Here is a 21,607-nt window from a genome sequence, read left to right on the forward strand (position 1 = left end):
GATTTAAATCTTTAATCATCATCCTCTTTTTTAAAACATGCACTTAAATGAAGGGAAAGCTTAAAAAAAAAAATCATACCTGCAGAAAATGAAATCACCCCGCTGATTTCTGGACAACATCAAACATCATTAACAAAATGTTATTTCAGCAGATATGTTTTTATGAAATCAAAAAGGACCATCATGTGTTATCTGAAGGAGTGGAACAGCTTCTATCAGCTGAGGAAATAACTGTCAGGAATAATCTCCAACGTCTTTTCTCGTATAATCAGATTTTGATCGGTCTGAGTCAGAGAGTCAAGGATGTTTAAATTGATTTGAAAGTAGATCATGTTTCAGGATTCTAGCTTAAAGCTCTCTTTGGTCACAGATTAACTTCAGCTTCACATAGCGATCAAAAAGATTCTGGTTTGTTATTAAGGAAGCATCAAGCAGAACAAAACACCTGCCAGGTTTGAACGTCCGACAGAAACGGGACTGTGGGGGCAAATTAGAACAGAAGCTGTGCGGGGGGGCGGGGGGGAAGAAATCTCAGCAAACTGCAGTTTGAGTTCAAAGATGTTAAAAACAAGTCGACCGCTGGATGAAACCTCTCTCACCTCTCTGTCACTGGGCAAGGGCGAGCCATCCTGATTGAAGCTGGGGGTCTGGCTACTGCGCCGTTCTCCACCGCCTGCGCCCATCTGTAAGAGTACATAAAGATAAATAATTAGTCTGATCCTTTTTTAAGAATCTGAAGTATTTTATTAAACTCCAGAGGGGGGTTACAATTACATAAAGACACTAGGTTTATAGGAGTGAAATAAGTCCACAGGTCAGATACAGAATGGGTGTCTGACTCTCACAGGGAGGAGTTGTAAAGTCAGATGGCCACAGGCAGGAATGACCTCATGTGTCGTTCTGCGGTGCGACAAGAAAAACGAGCTAATTCAAACAAAACAAAAAAAGACTAAAACAAACAGGAGGGACTGGAAGATATAAAGCGTTGATAATACGCACTCATTGTGAAAAATGAGGGCTGAAACTGATATCAAAGTCTACAATAATGATATAGAAATATAAATTATTGCCACATATTCCCTCCTCCTTGAGATGCCACTGGTACACGTCTCACAAACGGAATATCCCAGAGACGGTGTAAGACTACCACACCGCCATGATACGCTTTAGAACATGAAAACAAATCAGAGTTTGTCCATCCGATGACTTCCTCTGCCAAATAAAAAACCTCTTCTTCTCTGACTAAGTAGTTAGGTTATTTTAGTTGTCCAGATTTTACATGATAAAACACACCAGCTACCTCAATCATTACATGCCACATTATTTGCTGATGTCTATCAAGAGGGCAGGTATCCTACTTATTTCTGCTGGTGTCAGTATCCAAACATCTGTACATTGTACCCCTCTGGTTAAAGATAAAGATACAATCTATTGATCCCCCATTTTGTTTCCCCCCAATGGGTACTTGTCAATCTTAACCCTTGAACCCGGTCACTTTTGAATGGCGGTGTTAACACAAGCAAATGCATGTAACGCATTGAAAACACAAACAAACTGTAGGTGCTGTAGGAACAAGTCAAATGAGAAGCAACCAAATAAAAATCATGCAGCTTGTGAGAGCATCTCTGAAACACACTGAATGCAAAAAACAAAAAATTGGGTATACATGTAGATTAGCAGCAGTCTGTCAAATAATGAAGAGCAGAATAGGTCGAAGATTTAGACTTCAGTGACAAATAAGGAAATGTTGAATCTTACCAGCGGGGTCATGGTGGACTCATTCAATATGAAGTCTGCTGCCATTTAAACTTAATATCAATCAGCAGCACTGTTTGCAAAGTGTATTTGCTTTGACTCCTATGTTGAACCCACTTTACTAGTTTGGACTGACCTTTTTCTATTCATGCAGTATGACATCACAGCGTCCGGCATGGGCAGGATTATGACCAGCTGACATTACAACAGACACACCCATATAATATCAGCACTTACAGTAAGACATCTCACTTGTGTTTTGGCAACAACGAATCTCAAGGATCGCTGGATATTGTTTTTTTTTTTTTTTTTTATCCACCTGGGACAGTGAGATTTCCCAGTTAAAGGTGTGTACATGAACGCACCTCAGCTGAGGATGACAGCTTAAGTTGAAAACTAACTGAGCTAGCATTAAGCTAACGTAAAGAAGAAAGAAAAGGGGCAAACTGATGGTCTTAATTGAAAGTTTTTGGAGATATATCAATAATATATTGCAAAAATAATCGATTTTGATATCGTTTGCAGCGGCGAAACGACGACTAGCCTTCTGGGAAGTGTAAACAGACGAAGCTGGGCTAGCTGAGTTAGCTTCCAGCAACACAACAACTAACCTGGGCCTGCTGTGGTGACTGCGCATTCCTCTGCGGGGATTGCTCCTCGTTTATCCTCTGCTTCAGTTTTTTAAACATCTTGTCACGCCGACGGAGCAAACAGCCGACGAGCAGGTGACTAGCACACGGCGGAGATGTATTTTTGTTTTCGTTTTAGCCCGACATCCAATCCGGCGGTGCCAGACTTCCTTGTTCGCGTTGGGATATCCAGCAGGTGACAGCACGCTCTGCGCATGTGCGGCCAACGTGGAGGAAAACTGAGACGTCAGAGTTAAAGGGCAAGTCCGGTCTGGGGCTAAATTAACTACAGCGCCACTCTTGGAGAATAAAAGCAAAGACTGAACAGAATCAAAGCCCACAGAGGTTTTCATTTAGAGGTTTTGTTTTACTTTTTATTTTCACTCTACACCTCCCTGTTATGTTATAGCAGGGGGGAAAGCAAAGTGACTCTTGGTGACCTCTAGTTGGACACTTTAATGTTCATCTTGACAAATAATATATAAGCATAATTGCACCTTGAAGTATGCACAGATTCATTTAAAAATTGCACTTCTCTACTCTAATTTGTATATTTCTGCATGGGTAATGTACATTTTCTTGGTATAGGTCTAATTTTTAATTGGATGGGTTGCATTCTGAGCTGCTCAAGCAGGCTGGGATCTGCTGCAGGAGTATTTGCGTCAGGGGCCGCTGCTCTCTTTAAATCTTTTTAAAAGTAGATTGAAGGTGTTGGAGGAAGATGCATCAGGTTGTAGACGCTTTGAACAATGACTTTCTGCAGGTGTACAGCGTCACGCCTGGAGGACCACCTGCACTGAACACAGGTATACTGATGACAATACAGCAGCGGTTACACTGCCGTCTCCACGGCAACCAGACTCCATTCATAAAAACAGGGATTTAAAACAGGGATGAGGAAGGAGGGAAGGGATGATGAAGGAGGGAAGGGATGATGAAGGAGGGAAGGGATAAGGAAGGAGGGAAGCGATGAGGATGGAGTGAAGGGATGATGAAGGAGGGAAGGGATAAGGAAGGAGGGAAGGGATGAGGAAGGAGGGAAGCAATGAGAAAGGAGGGAAGGGATGAGGAAGGAGGGAAGCAATGAGAAAGGAGGGAAGGGATGAGGAAGGAGGGAAGCGATGAGAAAGGAGGGAAGGGATGAGGGGTCACTCTGTGACCATGCATAGTTTTACCTGTGTTTTGTACTTCCTCATATGTTGGCTGTCTGTCTTAATCTCAGTAAAGTTCTTCATGGTTCTAACATGAAGGGTTAAGTTTTGTTTTTACTTAACATGTGTTTAAACTCTAAAGAACCTTTTACAAACAATCCAGCCTGCACCCTAACTTCCCCGATCATAATTTCTTGGCAGTGATTCTGGCAAATGTATTTTCTTTTTTTGCAGTCTATTGTAAAGTTACTGCTTGTTAAACGTGTTGTAGAGGAAGTCAACAGCAGCTTTTTCCCAGTAGAGGGCACTGTTTAACCACTATGATATTGCTTCAGGCCAGCTCAGAGCACAGATACTTTCATTTACATGTACTATTAGGTTTTTATGAATGGTACTATTTCCCTGATAAAATGAATATTCACTTCCTCGTTATTCTTTGGCATCGTCCCTTTAAAGTCAAAATCAAAAGGAAAACCAGAAGAGTGGCACATGCAGTCACAAGTATTTGCCCTCTTCTGTCACAGCTTTTTTTGTCTGATTTGGATACTTATTTTTTAAAGAGACAGTGGTAATTTGTGATCAAAGTATCACAGCTTTTACTATCAGAAACCTCCTGATGCTGTAACTGTATCTGCATAGTTACACAACATTTAAATGCTTTAGCTCTCAGATAAAATATTCACGTACAAGTCCTTTATGTGAAGTTGCACAACACACTCATCCTGTTAGAGTGTGTGAGAGAACATCATTCATCCGTTCTGATTTCTCCTGCAGAGGAGAATGTGAATAACCTGTCATCCGAGGCACAGCGTTCATCATCTTTGTGTAAATTGTAACATTCATTTTGCACAAGCCACAACTATTTACAAAATATTGTAAATTCAAATGTATTTCCACAGCAGAAACAAGGTCTTGCTTATTTTTTAAATCTGATGATCTGGATCACTGCACTCAGATGTTTTAATACCAATCTTTATTCTGCATAATGGCAAAAATAGAAAAATCTTTATGTCTGCTCTTCATCTGAGTCATGATGTCCTTATGATGAAACCCGTAACAGACAGAGAAGTCGACAGAAAAGATGGCGCCGTGAGTCATGGTTTCAATATGTGGTGTTTTGGGTTTTTTTTACCGTTGGGATTTGGCCACGTGTGCAAACATCTGAAATCAACATTTCTGATTCAGACTTTGCTACCTTTAAGAGAGAGAATATATAAAACCATTTTGCAACACAAATCCATTAAAAGAGACGACTGAAATGAAGATGTGATTTGCATTTTCCATCATTCTAGCAGTAATGTTTATAACTCAGCGGGTCTTTTGATGTTTGATGGGTGCCTGGAACACTGAATATGAATGATGGGTGGTTAACGGCAGAGTTATGGAGCTTTTTCTATACTGTGCCCTGAGGCGAGTGGCAGAGATGATATAGTCAAAATAGAGGGATTGGCTGCTGTTTTTCTGCTGTGACAGTTTTTGTTTTGAAGGGCAATTTAGTCTCATAATGAAGTACATGTACACATTTACTCTCTTTTCTCAGTTTGAGGAAGTTTTAACTGGAACTCCAATTATTTACTTCTGGTAACTATGACGATACTGTGATGTGATTCTGAAGAGGAATGAAATTATCCATGATAATATTGTGCATATTTATAAAAAAAAATACACTGAATATTAAAGGAAGAATGTGCAACATGCAAAGTAGATCCAGTAGATGTCGCCCTTGAGCATCAGCATTAAACTAAAACAAATAACAAACTGCTGTTTGGCGACAACTCCGCTATTCTGAAGCTTCCGCTCTCCTCCAGCGTCACACCTCCAACCCCTCTCCTCTCGCGTTCAAATAAGGAGTTATGAATTAAAGCACCATAATTAAGCACCATTAAGCACAAGCAGTGGACAGAATTGTCCTTTGCTTGAGGACAATTACAAATTACAAAGTCAGTGCAATATGTGATTGCGTCACAGGGGAATTTTTTTTTGGCTTCAATTCTGTACAACAGAAGGAGACCGGGATGTGCTGTCCATATTGGTAAACAGTCAGTGGATGTAAATCTGACATGGTCTTACATTTAGAGCCATATAGGTCGAAACTGTGTCTCATGCATTATCCTAAAGTTTCAGCTCTACACATCTCCCCGGAGAGCACCTTTTGAGAAAACGGACCAAACTGATTAGATATTGACGCACTCCTCCAACCCTGACTTCAGCTCCTCCTCACAACTCGTTCTTACCTCCACATGCTACACCTTTTTCTGCAGCATCTCAGTATCTGCTCCCCGTATTGACACCCCCTCATCATTACTAAAAGCTGTTTTAAAGTAGACAATTAGGATGCAGTCAAACACCAAACCCCTCTCTTAGTGATCAAGCAGGCGATACAGGATTTACAAGAGGTAAAATCTGATTTGATCCCATCAGATTTCCGACTACCAAATGCCCAATTACATCAATCCAAATGTCCTGAAAAACTTGCACAAAAGTATTTGATGTGATTAAAGAATCTGTGTCTGAATGTAGCAGCCTGAAATAAAAATAAAAAAAAACAGTCTTTCTACTCTATATTTGATTTTTGTAGGTTGAAAATGTGTCATTCCTGCTCTCAGGTTGATGTAACGGCTATTTTGGACACTGATTGATGATTAAGGGAGCTGGTGCACTGACCAGCTTTTGCCCTTTTCCCATCTCCCACGGTGTCATCATCTGGTTGTTTCGTGCCCAAGCCTCCTGTCACAGTGAGGCCGTGCCAGCTTGGAGAGCCTGTTTTATAAAACGTCTTTGCCACCGGCATGCGGAGAAGCATTGCACGGCTATACCGGAGCAAACCATCGAGCCTGTGCAGAACAAACAGAACGTGATGATTTGCAAATATTCTCATGTAGCTAACAAGCATTTAACAGAGAGCTGATTGAACTGATGCAGTATTGAAGGTGTAGAAAAGGACCAACACGTCATGCAGCACCAAAAAGAGAATTTGCAGCTTTTGAACAGAGACTGAAATGCAGAGGGTTTCTTTTGTTGTGAAAAGCTCTTCATTAAAAGAGTCTTTATTGTCCCAGTAGAAAACGTGTTATATTTTTACAATATCTGTTTCACTCTACATTTAAAAAATCACATCTAGTCTAAAGGTCCCTGATCTACATCCCAAAAGTAGATAAAGTTGGTGTTATTTCCTCTGTTGAATCTTTGATGAATCGTTTTAGCATTCATTGAATGTTCTGCATGTTGTTGCCTTGTTGTTTGATGGCGGGCAGAGCCACCAGATGGAGCTACCCATGCATTGCAACACAAGCACGAGGGATAAATGTGTGTCATATGTTAGTAGAGGGGGAAAAAAAGAGCGAGGGAGAAATGCAGCTCGGTCTTTCTTAACCAACATAAAATATGACATGACATGTAACTGATTCTACCCGGAACTAAAAAAGCCTCTGCATGTTTCTAATAAGCTCCACGAGCAGAAACGTGCTCAAACTAGGATCAATATTGGAGATGCTTTTGAAAAATGGAGAGAGGTTAGAACACAGAAAGGTTTACAGACCCATGCAGAGCTGGATAAACACTGAAGCTTCAGTGTCAGCGTGGCAACCCACATGAGCATCGACTCTAAAGGGAGCTCTCTGCAATGTTTTGAATTTGGACTGCGGTACCCATTTTAAACGCTGCGTCACAGTTACATATTGCTCTGCAAATTGTGACTCATGGTTTTGTGCACATCCATGCCTGAGGATTCATTTTTATCTGCCGCCTCGACAGATGTTCCACATTGTTAACAAGTCACCTTGCAACCTCTTCGAGCTCCATGTGAAAGCTTGCTGTCAGACTGTTTCTCTCAGCAGATATTTTCACCTGTCTTTCCAAGAGAGCACAGGTGTCCCAGTTATGTGATCCTTAAGCCATGACAGTGAGATATCATTGTTTTCCACAGTATTAGACATCTTGACTCATCAGGTAAAGGAGAGGTGTTACTAACAACATTAACCTCTGCTGTGTTTCATTTAGACATCCCTATAAGTCACGGCAGAGTTGATCCTGTTCATGCTGCCTGATTGCTGTGTGCACTAAAAGCAACTGTTAGCTTGTTCACATGCTGCTTAATTGTCTGACAGATTGTATCTTGCCCTTTTTGGACCCTCTGTGGATGTCATTGTATTCCCAGATCTCAGCGATCACACTGGAGATTTCAACATCACAACCACAGAGAGCGGTGGCAAAAAAACTACAAAAACTGCAGCTGTAATAAATTGGATTCATGCTCACTTAATTGGACATGGTTTGTTGGACTGAACCGACAGTCACGTCCAAACATTAACATAAAAGAGTGTCTGGGGGAAACAAAGGGAGGAAGCAACCAGCAGACCATTTGGCTAAAACTTAAAAAAATTAAAATGCAAGTCTATCAAACTGATACATGAGGCAGGATTAAAAAGTGAGTGAATCTCAGCGAGCCCCATGTCAAAATTCCAAACTTTACAGCAGAACTAAAGCATGTTTACAGGCAACTGTGTAGAGTTGTGCTACACCATCTAAGGGATAACATGAAGCTGAGTTTTGAAGCCAAATGATGGCGGTCGCTGTATGGGAAATGCTGTCTCAACCAAACTTTCAGTCAAGCTAGAAACGGGCAAAGAGGCGGAGCTGAGGCGGCATTAAGTCTCCTGGCAAATAGCTATAATCCACCCACCTGTCAGTCAAATTAGCCACACCCCAAAATATGCGAATTGTATTAATACCTCTTATCCTTATTATGCTGGCTGTGGCTCAGTTGGTAGAGTCGTTGCCTCTCAACCGGAAGATCAAGGGTTCAATTCCCAGCTAGGCAACATGTCTGATGTAAGACATTTAACCCTGAATTGCTCCTGCTGCTTCGGTGGCGGTGTATGAATGGGATTCTTTTCTTCTGATGGATGATACTACATAGTGACTACTACCATCAGTGTGTGAATGTGTAGGTGTGACATGCAGTGTAAAAGCGCCTTGAGGAGTCGGAAGACTAGAAAAGCGCTATATAAGCTCAAGTCCATTCAAGAGTCAAGATTTTTATTTGTCACATGCTCATACAGATGTGCAGTGAAATGTAAGGACTGTTCCGCAAGGCCATGCAATAAACACTCAAATTACTAATACACATAAATACAGTGTAGGTACTTGAAGCTGCACACCCTGTCCACCAGCGTCCCATCAATTCTCAGTGGGGTGTAATCCCTCTGCTGTCCTCTCCTGAAGTCCACAATCAGCTCCTTGGTTTTGCTGACGTTCAGGAGCAGGTTGTTGTCCTGGCACCACTGTGACAGGTTTCCAACCTCCCCTGTATACGCCTGCTCATCATTGTTGCTTGTACCATCCTTTATGTTTTTAACATTTTGGGGGGCTTTTTATGCCTTTTATTTTCAGAGAAAGGACAGTGGATAGAGTCAGGAATTGGCGAGAGAGAGAGAGAGAGAGAGAGGATAGATATGCAGGAAAGGGGCCACAGGTCGGAGTCAAACCCGGGCCTTCTGCTTGGAGGTCAATGTCTCTGTATGTGGGGCGCGCGCAGCAACCGCTAGGCTACCAGCGCCCCAAAACTGTTATCTTAATAAGGCTATTTACATTTTTATTGCTATTGTCACAATGAGATTGTATGTAAAGGGTGTTAATGGGACATATGTATTTTGCAGCCTGCCTCAAGTGGAAACTTGAGGAACTGCAGTTTTTTGCACGACTTTATTGGATTAATTTTTTAACACCAGGGCTTGTTGCAAACAACTGGTCCATCATAGACTCTGCCCACTTGTCCATATATGGGCACTTATGGCTTCAGTTCATCCAGAGGTGCTGCAAACATGTTAGGATTGGGTATGACCAGTTTTTGTTGCTCCTATAAGGAGCTCTACTGTTTGGCAAATGTTGCTGAATGGTTGAATGTATTTCATTAAAAACTGGCAGCCTGACAATGAAGCAAAAGACTGAAAAAGGATATGATTGGCTGGCATCACAACACTTGTATACACATAAACCACACAATTAAATCCCAAATTAACCTTTGAGGCAAAGCACTACTATAAAGTGCTTTACAGAGTAAGAGAACATTAAATACACTCACAAAGTTTAGATGATGTCGTTCAAACCAGAGAAAATTAATTTCAATTAAGGATGTTAAAACCTTCTGTGTCAATAAATTAAATTAAGTTCAGATTAAAGCAGGTTTTTAAATTTGCCCGTTCTGGCATTTTACCGACTTTTTCAGGACCACTTCACAGAACAAATCAAAAATTCAGAGCTGCATTCATTTGCAAAGTTACATTTATTTCCTCAGGAACTGTGACTACATCAACATGAATTAGAATCTATTATTCTCACTTTTGCATTGATAATTCTTGGAAGATAATATGTCAGTATTTATTTTTTTGATAGAGAAACTAAATGTTTCAGAATGTCTCATGTTGCCGTTTTTCACAAGACAAATCTCTCCACTATTTTTACCCTGCGAGGAAGCGATGTCAAAGTCGTTATCCAGCATAGAGAACAGACATCTCAATGATTTACTGAGGTGTTTTTTCAAATGAATATAAAATGTAAAGCAGATAAATTGCATTCTCCAGAAATAAAAGTCAGTATAAGGCTTTCCCCACAGTTGCAAATTCACAGAATTACATTTCCCCCCAGAGGCCATAATTATTTTCTTTCACCCATCAGTGTTTCATAACCTTCCTTAAAATTGATGTAGGAAGTAGGAACATATTTGAATCCTGCTCAATCCACGTCCCCACAGGATGGAGATATAGGACTGAGGTGCAGAAGGGCTCGCCTCGGGAAAAGCCTGATCCCTTCTGTTCTAGCTGCCCTGAACTAAAGGCCTCGCTGAACTGGCCAGAGTGGGAACTTATGGTTGATCTTCAACTATGTTTGTTTTATACACTGTGATTTGTGTATGTGCTGTTCTTTGGTGGGAATTGTCTGTTGGACAGAAACTGGGCTGTGAAAAGGGAATTTCCCAATGGGGCCATTAAAGTCTATCGCTCCCCCGCTGGTCTGCGTTCACATTAGTACCATTGTTCTGTGCCCGAGGTCACTGGTACGAGGTGGTCTCAGGTACGATAAAAGTACGATACGTTTGTGCTCACACTGATCAAATGAACCGGACTCAGAGGCGCTGCTTGTCAACAGGCAAGGCAGGTAACTGCTTGGGGCTCCAGACCAGTAAGGGGGCCACAGAGCTCTGACAAAATTTAAACTAAAGCAGCGACCCATAATGTGCTAATTTTTGCAATGACAGTTGGAAAAGTCCCTAAGGACCTGACAGTATTCACACTCGTTGCCCTGCCGAGTCCTTCGTGTGAAACCACCCTAAGTCTTTCACTTTGCTAGTGAAATTTTTTTCTGCTTCCATATTTCTGACACTTTGAGAGATGACAAAAGCTAAAATGAAGATTTTGTTTGCAAAGGCAACGCTGGGATTATGATGTTCTTTCTTTTTTTTTCTTCTTTTTGATGAGTACGAGATTGTTTATTAGGAAGACCCCCCGCTGTGAAAACATCTTGAGAGGAGGAGGGAACACCTGGATGAATGTTTAATGTTACGAGGATAGGTTTTCCAGAAGGCTGCGCTGGTCCCAGTCATTTTAAAACCTTTATTTATTCTCGTATGGACACTAAGGTTTCGCTCAATGCTGTCGAGATTACAAGCACAGTAAAACAAGCAAAAACACAACAAACACTCAGAATCAGCGACAAAAACCACTCCATTAAAACATTAATATTGCCTTGTTTCAAAAGATTCCTGCTTTATAAAAAAGGGTCTAAAAAATCAAATGTGAGGGTTTGCACAGTCCAATCTCACAGAGTTTATGCCCACACTCTAGAAAAAAGGCTCTCCTTATATTCAAGTTTTTTGTTTTGTTTTTGTCGTATTTGTTCACTCTGTCATATTCTGAACTTGAACGCATTCATCACATCCTCTTCAGACAATTGTTACTCCAGTCATGTTTAACTGAAAACAGCCGTTCATGACTGTGGGTAATTAAAAAAGACAACGGCAGACTCTTAAAAAAAGAGCATTATTTTCTCTCAGGCAGGTGGATTTCTATATTTCTCTGCGGTGAGGGGCGTTGGTAAATCCAGATGGCATGAACACCCTGGTGCTTAACGTTTTCATTCCAGGTTTTTTTCCATCTACACACCTTGTGCTTGATTCCAGCCATTGAAAATTTACACAAAACTATAAAAAAAAAACATGCTTTATTGTATTTTATTTAACCTAACTTAACTGTAGGTGCACTGCAGGGACGTTTAAAGTATATTTAAACTCCCCGGCTTCCGCACAGATTGTTTTACAACTTTATTATGCAGACGTAATGGGAGACTGCTGTGTGTGAATATCAGACAGGAGGAAGCACTGCAGCATGATAACCGGTGAGCTGAAACTCGTCACTTATCTCCATGAACCAAATCAAGCGAGTTCCAATTAGCCTCTACACCGATGCGGCTGCGCGTCTAATTAGCTACACTTTCATGTTTTTCAGAATGCGACGAGGAATCTCGCAGCCGCAGAAAGAAAGATGCTCATCTGTTGCTGACAATGATCAGAAGCAAGTGTCTCCAGTTTGTCCTGACTGTGGGTCGCCATTGTCACAGTGCAACCTTGAAGAAGAAGAGGGGGGTTGATGAAGCACAGATAAGAGAGCAGCTGCAGGTTTTAGTCGTACAAAGCACAAGCTGGGGATGCTTCTTTTTTGGGTAATGGCAGGAGAGGTTATCTGTGTGTCCTCTCATCAGCATGCCAGTGGTGATAAAATGCAGCTTTGTGGCAGAGGATAAAAGCCTCCCTCCTGCTAAGTGTGACCCCCCCCCCACCCCATCCCCCTTTAGAGCTGAAGGTGGGCCTGAGACAGAGAAGCTATTAGAGAAGAAGGAAGCGATAATCTGATCATGCCCTATAGGAGCAGATGCAGCATCAGTTAACTGTATCTGTAATCTCAACCTTCTGCCCCGCGGCAAACACACACGTCCCATTTGTTTCGGTGTGTTTACATCGGCTGATATCTGTCTGTATCCGGGTGTCATGATAACCTCTTCACTCACCTGACTTCGGCTTTATGAGCGGCCTCGTAAAGTGAGCCGCCTGCTGGATGAGCGTCAGAAAATGTGTCTCTGTGTTACATAAATCTGAGCTTGTGCTGTTACAATCCCCAGTCGATGTTTAAAAAATCACATTTAATTACTTGAAGTCGTGCACAACTTTATGAGGTCGTTTTTTTTTTCTTCTATAATCCTCGATGATACAGACAAGATATGCAAGATTACATCCTGGATCTTAGGGGGATTATAGTTTGAGATCCAGACAAATCCGAAAAATGCTGATTCCTGGACTTCTTCTGCATCTTTAATTTCCATTCATTGATTTCTGCTTTGAGTTACTGCAAAGGAAAGATCCTGTGAGAACAGAATCTCTCTCTCTCTCTGGTTGTGTATGTTTTTGATTCAAATGAACACATCATTCTGGCTCTGCTCTTTTTTGCTGACAGGCACACGAGAGCTCCGTGTTTGTTTGACCCTCTGCACCCCCCTTTTGGTCTGAGTATGCACTTTGGACTTCAGAATGCCCAGGATGAGGACCACCTTCACCTCCTTTGTACCGCGCAGTATTCAGCTGCTTAATGAGCTCTGATTCTGCAGGATGAACTTGTTGGCACTCTGCACTTTATTTAACTTGTCACTGGATCAGAGCTGCAGACCGGACTAACATGAGTCCTCAGTATGAACGAGTGTATATGAGGTTGTTGTAGTCCTACATTCAAATAATTATGATGCTTATTCTGCTTGTTCAAATGATCGTGATGCTAATTGTGTTAGCCAGTTAACACCAGTATGTGTTAGCAAAAACAAAGGTTTATATCTCGTTCCATCTGTGAGAAAATGAGCCCACCCTGGAGAACGATGCACCAGACACCCCTGGGTTATATTATATTATATACCTGGCTTTCCTGCATCTTCAATAGAAATGTTGCTGTTGTAGCTTTCCCTTTGCGTAAACATCTCCAGATGTTTTGAGACGAGGGCCTGCAGAGTGGGCGGTGTGGATCAGAGGTTTATGATTATTGCCCTCTTAATGCAGTTGCCTGAAAACACAGTTGATGCAATTTGTCAGATCTACAGTCTGTGTGATGTATGAATCTGGCATTTAAAAGATACACTACAGGAATCACATAAAGACATTCTCATTATAATGATGACAGATCAGACCGCCCTGTATCCTCTCCACAAACATTTAAGGGATCAGAATCAGAATCATGGTTTATTTCCAAGTACATTTACACATAAAAGGAATTTGACTTGGTGTATTGGTGCTAAACAATTAACAGGGATGTGACAGATCCACAAACAGCATCTTACATCGGATCTGTTTGGATACAGCGTCTTTTTCTCTAGTTTTAAAAATGAAAACGTGCAGAAATCTTTCTTCTATGTTTCATGAAAAATTACTTATTTTGACATAATTGAGCAGCTGGCGGACTTGAAGTTACCCTAAATGTCCTCTCCACTTTAGTAAGGGCATGGCTAATGTTCATATTGCCTTGTTTCAAAAGATTCCTGCTTTATAAAAAAAGGTGAAGACAAACAAATGTGAGGGTTTGCGCAGTCCAGTATCACAGAGTTTATGCCCACACTCTAGAAAAAAGGCTCTCCTCGTATTCAAGTTTTTTGTTTAGTTTTTGTCATATTCTGAACTTGAACGCATTCATCACATCTTCAGATGATTCAGTCATGTTCAACTGAAAACAACCCTTCATGACTGTGGTTAATTCAAAAAGACAACGCCGGCCAGACTCTTAAAAAAAAGAGGCCACTGGATTCTTTGGCTGCCTCCAATATACACACACACACACACACACACACACACACACACACACACACAACTCTGTCCTTTGCATCACTGCTGCGCTTGAACTTTAACTTGTCTGGACACTTTCTGCTGACTGTGACTTCCTTGTGTAAGCATTTTATTGTTGCACTTTTCTTCAACTCATACACAAGGTGACATTTTCCCCTGACAAATTCACGACACAGAAGGTCACCCGTGAGGAGGTAAACATCACACAGAGGTTGAACAGATGTTCAAAACGACAGCTCAAATGGATTTGCAAGCGGTTATTTTCTGCAAGTCTTTTTATGGACGAGCGCTTTGTCCAGTATTAGATTGCTGCCCTGTTGGTTTCCTGAGCATCTCAGAATTGATTTTAGGATTTAAGTTGTCACTTTTAAGGCCCTTAGTTCTTGCTCCCGGGTAAATCAATGATTGTTTAATCCCATATGAGGCTGAGTGTTGCCCTGACATCCTCCAGCAGGTATATTTTAGAGATACATGAATCGCAGAAATTATAGTCGGAGTGAATAATTCATCTGTTTGCGTTCACACATGCAGCTTTCAATTTGACATTTCTGCATGGGTCTGTAAACCTTTCTGTGTTCTAACCTCTCTCCATTTTTCAAAAAGCATCTCCAATATTGATCCTAGTTTGAGCACGTTTCTGCTCGTGGAGCTTATTAGAAACATGCAGAGGCTTTTTAGGTCGGGTACAATCACTTCTATCTGAACCACTTCTCCTGCCCACTTCCATCGCTGCAACACCTGTTGGTTTGACCTGATAACTGCTCTAATATCTGCCAAACTGAGGGGCGTCCAAAACGGCCGTGTTGGCGGGGGTGCCTTAAAAGCGCCTACCTTCTCTGGTCCAAACAAATCCAGAGCATTCAGGACCAGAATCTAAATTGCTGCATTGTTGTCAGAGAAGCCAGCACTTCAACATAGCATGTTTCCTTAATGTCTGATCAGATAGTAAGCTCACTTTATCATTTCACTCACTACACAGCTTACTGACTGCTCCTTTAACTCTGTGCTGTGTATGTCTGATAAATTGTTTTTTTCTTTCTCACATATTTTATTAAAATGTATTTTTATCCTGCTGTAGTGAAGCACTCTGTGACTTCTTTCAGAAGGTGCTATACAAATTAAGTTCATTTTATTTCATTATGTAATCAACAGATTCATTTTGCATCTTTTTTTTGTGTGTGGGCACTTTTCCCTGGACATTTACATCTTTATAAATAATCTCATTACTAACAGAACAATATGTTACATAACCATCAACAGTACTATTTACTGAAGTCACTGCAGGGAGGCATGAGGATTTAAATCTGATGCATCACTGCGAGTCATCGTTTCAGCCAATTCTTTTGACAATTGTAGGGATTTGAAAGTCTTTTCTAACAGCATGTCAGGATGAATGTGATCAGTCACCAGTCCCAAGAACTGTGGAGGAAGCATTTCATTTTCTCTGTGTGAAACATCCACACATACTGGATCCATACCATGAACGCCTCGTAAAGCAGTCCAACCGTCTGGTAAAAGATTTTTCTAAAGCCTGTTTTTTTTTTTTTTTTTAACAAGCTGCATTGTGGGGCTGCACCGAGCTCCCACAATCTGCTGACTAAGACGCTTACTAAAGGAGTCAGCATACCTTATCAAATCACTTTAATGTAGCACGACGGGACTTTTCCTCCCCTCAGTCTCTGTTTCACAACAACAAGACACGGCCGTGTAATTCCCTCAACGCCTCGCAACACCTGCTGAACATCCAGCTGGTGATTACTGAGCTTCTGCGGTCGCCGTTTATGAGTCATTTTGTAAAAATGCCAAAATATAATTAAAAACACACATTAAAGATAAAAGGAGTAAATCAAGAGCGACTGAATAAATTACTTCATGGTCCCGACTGTTTATTTTTCACATCCTCACAGCTTTGATTTGGCCTGGAAACAGAGTTTAGACATTATTTGTTTCACATTTTTCTGCAGGGATTAAGGGAGCCTGAAGTGTCTGTATGGTTCGTTAGGTTGCCAAGGCAGTGAATGTAACAGAGATATTTAAACTGTGTGTTTACTTCCTCTTCCTGTATTTATGCTAAACATGAAAAAAGCTGCTAGAGGACTAAATCCCTATTAAAAGTGTATCTGACCAGGGTGAAGTTTAAGTTCTTGGACTGAGGGAAAAGAAGTCTTTTGTCTTTTCGATTTGAATGTGATGACGTTTAAAGGTTAATTTTTTGGGTGCTTTTTAAGCCTTTATTTTAGAGATAGGACAGTGGATAGAGTCAGAAATCGCGGAGAAAGAGAGAGAAAGTGGGAAATGTATTTTGGGAAAGGAGCCAAAGGTTGGATTCGAAACCTGGGCCGCCCACTTAGAGGACCATAGCCTCTGTACATGGTGCACAAGCACGAACCACTAAGCCACCTGGGCCCTAGTTAAATATGACTGATGGGCTGTCATATGAATCATAATATGACATTTAATTATGATATATTCACATTGGTTAGTCTATTGTTCATCACATTTTGATGAAAGTGAAGCAAAAATCATGAGTAAATGCTCAAATCTTTTCGAAAACCAGATTTAAAACCTTTAGTTTTGCTGTTTGGTTCCCTGCTGCAGGGTCGGGACCCAAAAGTGGGTCACTATGAAGCATTTATAAAACCTGTTTGTTTCCTTCCATCCCTTTGTTTTGTCACATTTTGTACCATGTGATGTTCAAACTGCTCAATTTTTCATTTGATAAATCTGATTTGGATTCTTGATTTTTCAGGGGCAGTTGTGTCTCAGGTGGTAGAGTTGGTCATCTCTCAACCGGAGGGTCGGGGTCTCGATCATGTCTTTGGGCGAGACACTTAACCCCAAGTTGCTCCCGCTGCTTCGTCGGCAGCGTATGAGTGTGTATGAATGGATTGACACTGAACACAGCAGCCTCTACCATCTGTGTGTGAGTGGATGCGTAGGTGTGACCTGTGGTGCAAACAAGCTCAAGTCCATTTACCATGAAGGAGTTGGTGGTGGGTCCCGAGGTTAAACCAGTTGAGCCCTTCTGGTTTAGAGCATCTCGAAGAACAAATTTAGATTTCTGCTTGAATTATCTGCACACCTGTGCTTCATATGACAACCAGTGTAGTGCTGTCCTTACCATATGTCACCATTTCAGCGTCAGGGGTATAGCATCCTTCCAAGGTCACAGCCTTCTCCCTTTTTTGTGTGTCTACGGCTGTGACCTCTAAGCGCTATCCCCCTGTCACCTAGCAACCGCGACAGCTGCACTAGCAGAACTAGCTATTACAACGATGAGATGCAAACAGCACTTTGACCACCGTCACATGTTCAGAGTAGCTCTCTGATGGAAAGAGGTCAGAGACCCCTCACTGAAATGCCTTTTTTTTCCAGCTTCCTCCATATAACCCTGATACCATCTATTGATCATTTCAACACTTCACCTCAAATGGCTCTGTACTTGGTATTTGACTGATTTTTCCATCATCTTTTTCATCAACTGGGCTCCTTCCTGGGTCTGAAGCGGATCGTTACACCCTTCTATCACATCTTTTTATTACAATGCCCCCCCCCCCCCCGTCTGTGGAACAGTTTACCAGGAGACCTGAGGGCAGAACACCATTTAAACATTTTTAAAAGCAAACTCAAGACTTACCTTTTTAGTAGAGCGTTTAACTGAATCTCATTTCATCTAGTTTTATTACATTTTGAACCTCCTGTGTTTCCTCGTTTACAATAAATGATAGTGTTTCCTCAGTACCTGTTCTTATCTAGTTATTTTTATCTTTGTTTTTGGATTGTGGGATAGTGGGGGTGGAGGAGGGAGACATGTTGTTGCTGTTTGATTAAATATTGATGTTAAAGCACTTTGGGATACATTTGTTGTATGAAAAGTGCTGTACAAATAAAGTTTGATTGATTGATTGATATCACAGGAGTATCCACGTACTCTGTGCAAAGACTAACGGCAGCATGTGTTTGTGTGTTTTCTGTTGGAGGATCCCGGGTGTGTTTTGTGCTGCCCATGCTATCATCTCTGCACATCTAAATGAGAAGAGTATAGTGGGAAAGTGTTTAAACAGAGAGAGACAGAGCTGGAGGAGAGACAGACAACATCCTGTAAGCGACTTGTCACCGTGATGAATGAAGCGCTGGGAGAGTCAGACTTCCATCACCGTACAGTGCAAAGTCTCGGTTGGGTCGAATGAGTCAGCTTTAAGTGACGCAGAACATGAAGCGGAAATCTGCATCGTCTTTGTGGATCAGTCGGATTTTCTCTCCCGGAGATGACGCTTCTCTGTCGTAAATAAATCCACTTTTTCTTTTTTAGAACTTCCAGTGTTGAATAAGTAAAGACACATAGAAGTGAAGTGGAATTTTTCCTGATATACTTTTTATTTATTCCATTGCTCTTGGTTTCATAGCGAAACGACTCGAGCGTGAAAGTTGCTGCTTCAGGGGATTTGCAGGAAAGCAGGGATGCAGCCCGTGGGATGTAAAGCTGTCCGATCAGCCCTTTTTCAAGCAATTAATAGAAAGAACCTCGCTGCTTTTTTCTCCTTCTGCTGTTTTTTTTTTTTTTTGTTCTTTAAAGTTTGGCTTCAGTTTGTTGTTGTGGTCTTTAAAAGAATAAAGAGAATCTGAACAGAAAAACTCTGCACATGTCTCATGCTGCTGGTTTTGGCATCCTCTCATGTAACTCATGAAGTGAAAAGTATTGAAGCCAATTTTGGCCTGAATGATGTTTAAACACCACTTCAGAGGGAATGTTGACATCCTGTCAGCGCCAGTGACAACCTGCCGATGACCCCGACAGGTGATGGACTTGTGGACGCCGATGATGTCTCCTAAGATTCAAAGATTCAAAAATGTTTATTGTCATGTGCACAGTAGGAAACAGGTTTCCCTGTACAATGAAATTCTTTCTTTGCTGTCCACAATGAATGCCAACAATAAAATATTAAAATTAAACATAGTCAAATAAAAATTATAATAATAATAAAAACAATAATAACATATACAAATATACAAAATATACAAAAAATAAGGCAATTTGAAGGCAGTAGAGTGCAAATAGAACTTGTCCCTCCTACAGAATCAAAACATGTCCGGTGGATTTCTCATAACTCTCTCCCCGCCTGCTCGTTGTGAAGTCTGAAGATTAGGCGCGCCATCATAAGCAGTTTAATGTTGACGTTTTTAATGTTGTTGCTATGGTAACGCGCTGAAAATGCTTTTTCATATTTTCACATTTTTTTCTGTCATTTTGTTATATCAGTGTGTCTAGTTAAACTAATTTAATTTCCAGAATTATTTAAGTTAATTTATATTTCTAAGATCATCAGTAAAAGAAAACAAAGTTATAAACAGTAAATACTGTGTGTTTTATTATCTACCTTTTAAGATTAAGACGCTGGCCCTTTAAAGTCTTTATATGTGATTTTTTTGATCCAGCAGATGTCGCCCTTGAGCACCAGCATGACACCAAAACAACTTGCGCTGCATTGTTGTGTTAGCATGCTAATGCTAGCGATCTTTATTATGCTCGTATCTTCACACTGCATGTAAATTTACCTGAAATGAGCGTGATCTAGAAACACAGTTAAGCAGTGAGTACAGTATGTTATTCTTCTTTTCTCTAGTCCCTCAATTAAACAACTTTTATACGTGAGGGGAGGAGTCAGCCGGCCGTCCTGGCGATGTAAACAAAGTGAAGATAGGACTCTGAAAACTCTGAAAACATCACAGACAGTGGGACTCGGGTGTTACACCCATTGTAGACAGTCATGACTCACAGAGTTATTTTCAGAGGATAGACTTGATTTATATATTTAAGAGTGAAAAATCACATATAAAGCCTTTAAGACACCGGCCCTTTAAGGGAGGCTCAGTGAAGAAGACACAGAGGTGTGTGTACGCTGAAAAACGAAGCTTGTGTAAAGCTGTGGGGCATTTCTTTAATAAAAGTTGTTAAAAGTGAAGATGGACGAGTTCATTTCAAGGGTGCAACACTACAGTGACGGCCTAGATCGAGACTTTACGCTTCCTCCTCCTGACCAGGTGTAAGATTGACGACCGGTCTTAGAAGACGAGAGAAGAAGGCTTAAGCCCTCGGTGGTGCAACTAATCAAGGCTCTGTTTTCATCTAGTCTGCATTAAAACACGACCAGCCGAGATGAATGTGGAAGTAAATAGTGTTGCATCACTCCTGCAGCTGACAGTGGTTTTCTAACATGAGCATGTTTTGAGGAGATAAGCTTCCACTGTAGGTTTATCCACTGTCAGGCGTTCCTCTCGCTTATTAGCTTCTCATCCTGAAGTGGTGTTTGATAATAAAAGATGATGACAGTATAAGAGCCTGCAATGTGTAAGCTAAAATACCCCTGGGGGACGCTTACAGACTAGCTTGTTGGAAAGTTATGATATGTTAGTTTTTTTTTAAATCCGCTGCGCTGGCTTGCCCTTGAGATGCTGTGAGTTGTTGAAAAAAGGTGAGTGGAGGATTTGAAAAAGGTGTACTAACGCTGGAAAAGCTGCAGCAAAGCTCTCGAGCTCTCGCTGCGGACCAGACGATGACTGGGGCTGTTGTCATGAGTGTGTGAGAGAAATAGGTTTCTGCACAAGAGGATCCTCTCGAAAAAAAAGGATGCGAGAGGTCGTACAAAAGTTCAAGCTGAGAAATGGCTAACACAGCTGAGGCTTCAGAAATACAAAGATCCATAAAAAGAGCCGAGGGGATAGATGCACATAGCTCTAGGATGGTAACTCAGATTTACAGATAGCGACATGCGGTAATATAATGAGAAAGGGAGAGATAGGAGCTCAAGGTGCTATTTCCCCCGGTACTCCCCTGTACTGACTGAAATGAGAAAGTGACCTTACTATCTGATCATTAAGGAAACATGTTGAAGTGCTGGCTTCTCTGACAACAATGCAGCAGCCAGTATGTCCTCCTTCTAACTTTAGATTCTGCTCCTGAATGCTCTGGATTTGTTTGGACCAGAGAAGGTAGGCGGCGGTTTTAAGGCGACCCTTAAATGGCCGTTTTGGACGCCCCTCGGTTTGCCAGATATGAGAGCAGTTATCAGGTCAACAGGTGTTGCAGCGATGGAAGCGGGCAAGAGAAGTGGTTCAGATAGAAGTGATTGTACCCGACCTAAAAAGCCTCTGCAGAAGAAAAAAGGCTGGAACGAGGAAACACAACCAACTGGCAACAACAG

The 21,607-nt window shown here is 41.3% G+C and overlaps 1 protein-coding gene and 1 long non-coding RNA gene across 2 annotated transcripts in view; both read right to left on the minus strand.

The window, feature by feature from the left end:
• The window catches only part of golga4 (golgin A4), a 31,034-nt gene extending 28,448 nt beyond the window's left edge, over positions 1-2,586 (minus strand). The window contains exons 1-2 of the mRNA XM_061039522.1: positions 2,367-2,586; positions 600-683 (exon numbers count right to left, since the gene is read on the minus strand). Coding sequence (XP_060895505.1) covers positions 600-683; positions 2,367-2,444 — 162 coding nt within the window. The 5' untranslated portion in view covers positions 2,445-2,586. The remainder of the gene's footprint in view (positions 1-599; positions 684-2,366) is intronic.
• LOC132975169 (uncharacterized) overlaps positions 1-21,607 on the minus strand; it is a 97,384-nt gene that overhangs the window by 28,448 nt on the left and 47,329 nt on the right. The window lies entirely within an intron of this gene.

The sequence above is a fragment of the Labrus mixtus genome, chromosome 6 (assembly GCF_963584025.1).
Source record: "Labrus mixtus chromosome 6, fLabMix1.1, whole genome shotgun sequence".
NCBI lineage: Eukaryota > Metazoa > Chordata > Actinopteri > Labriformes > Labridae > Labrus > Labrus mixtus.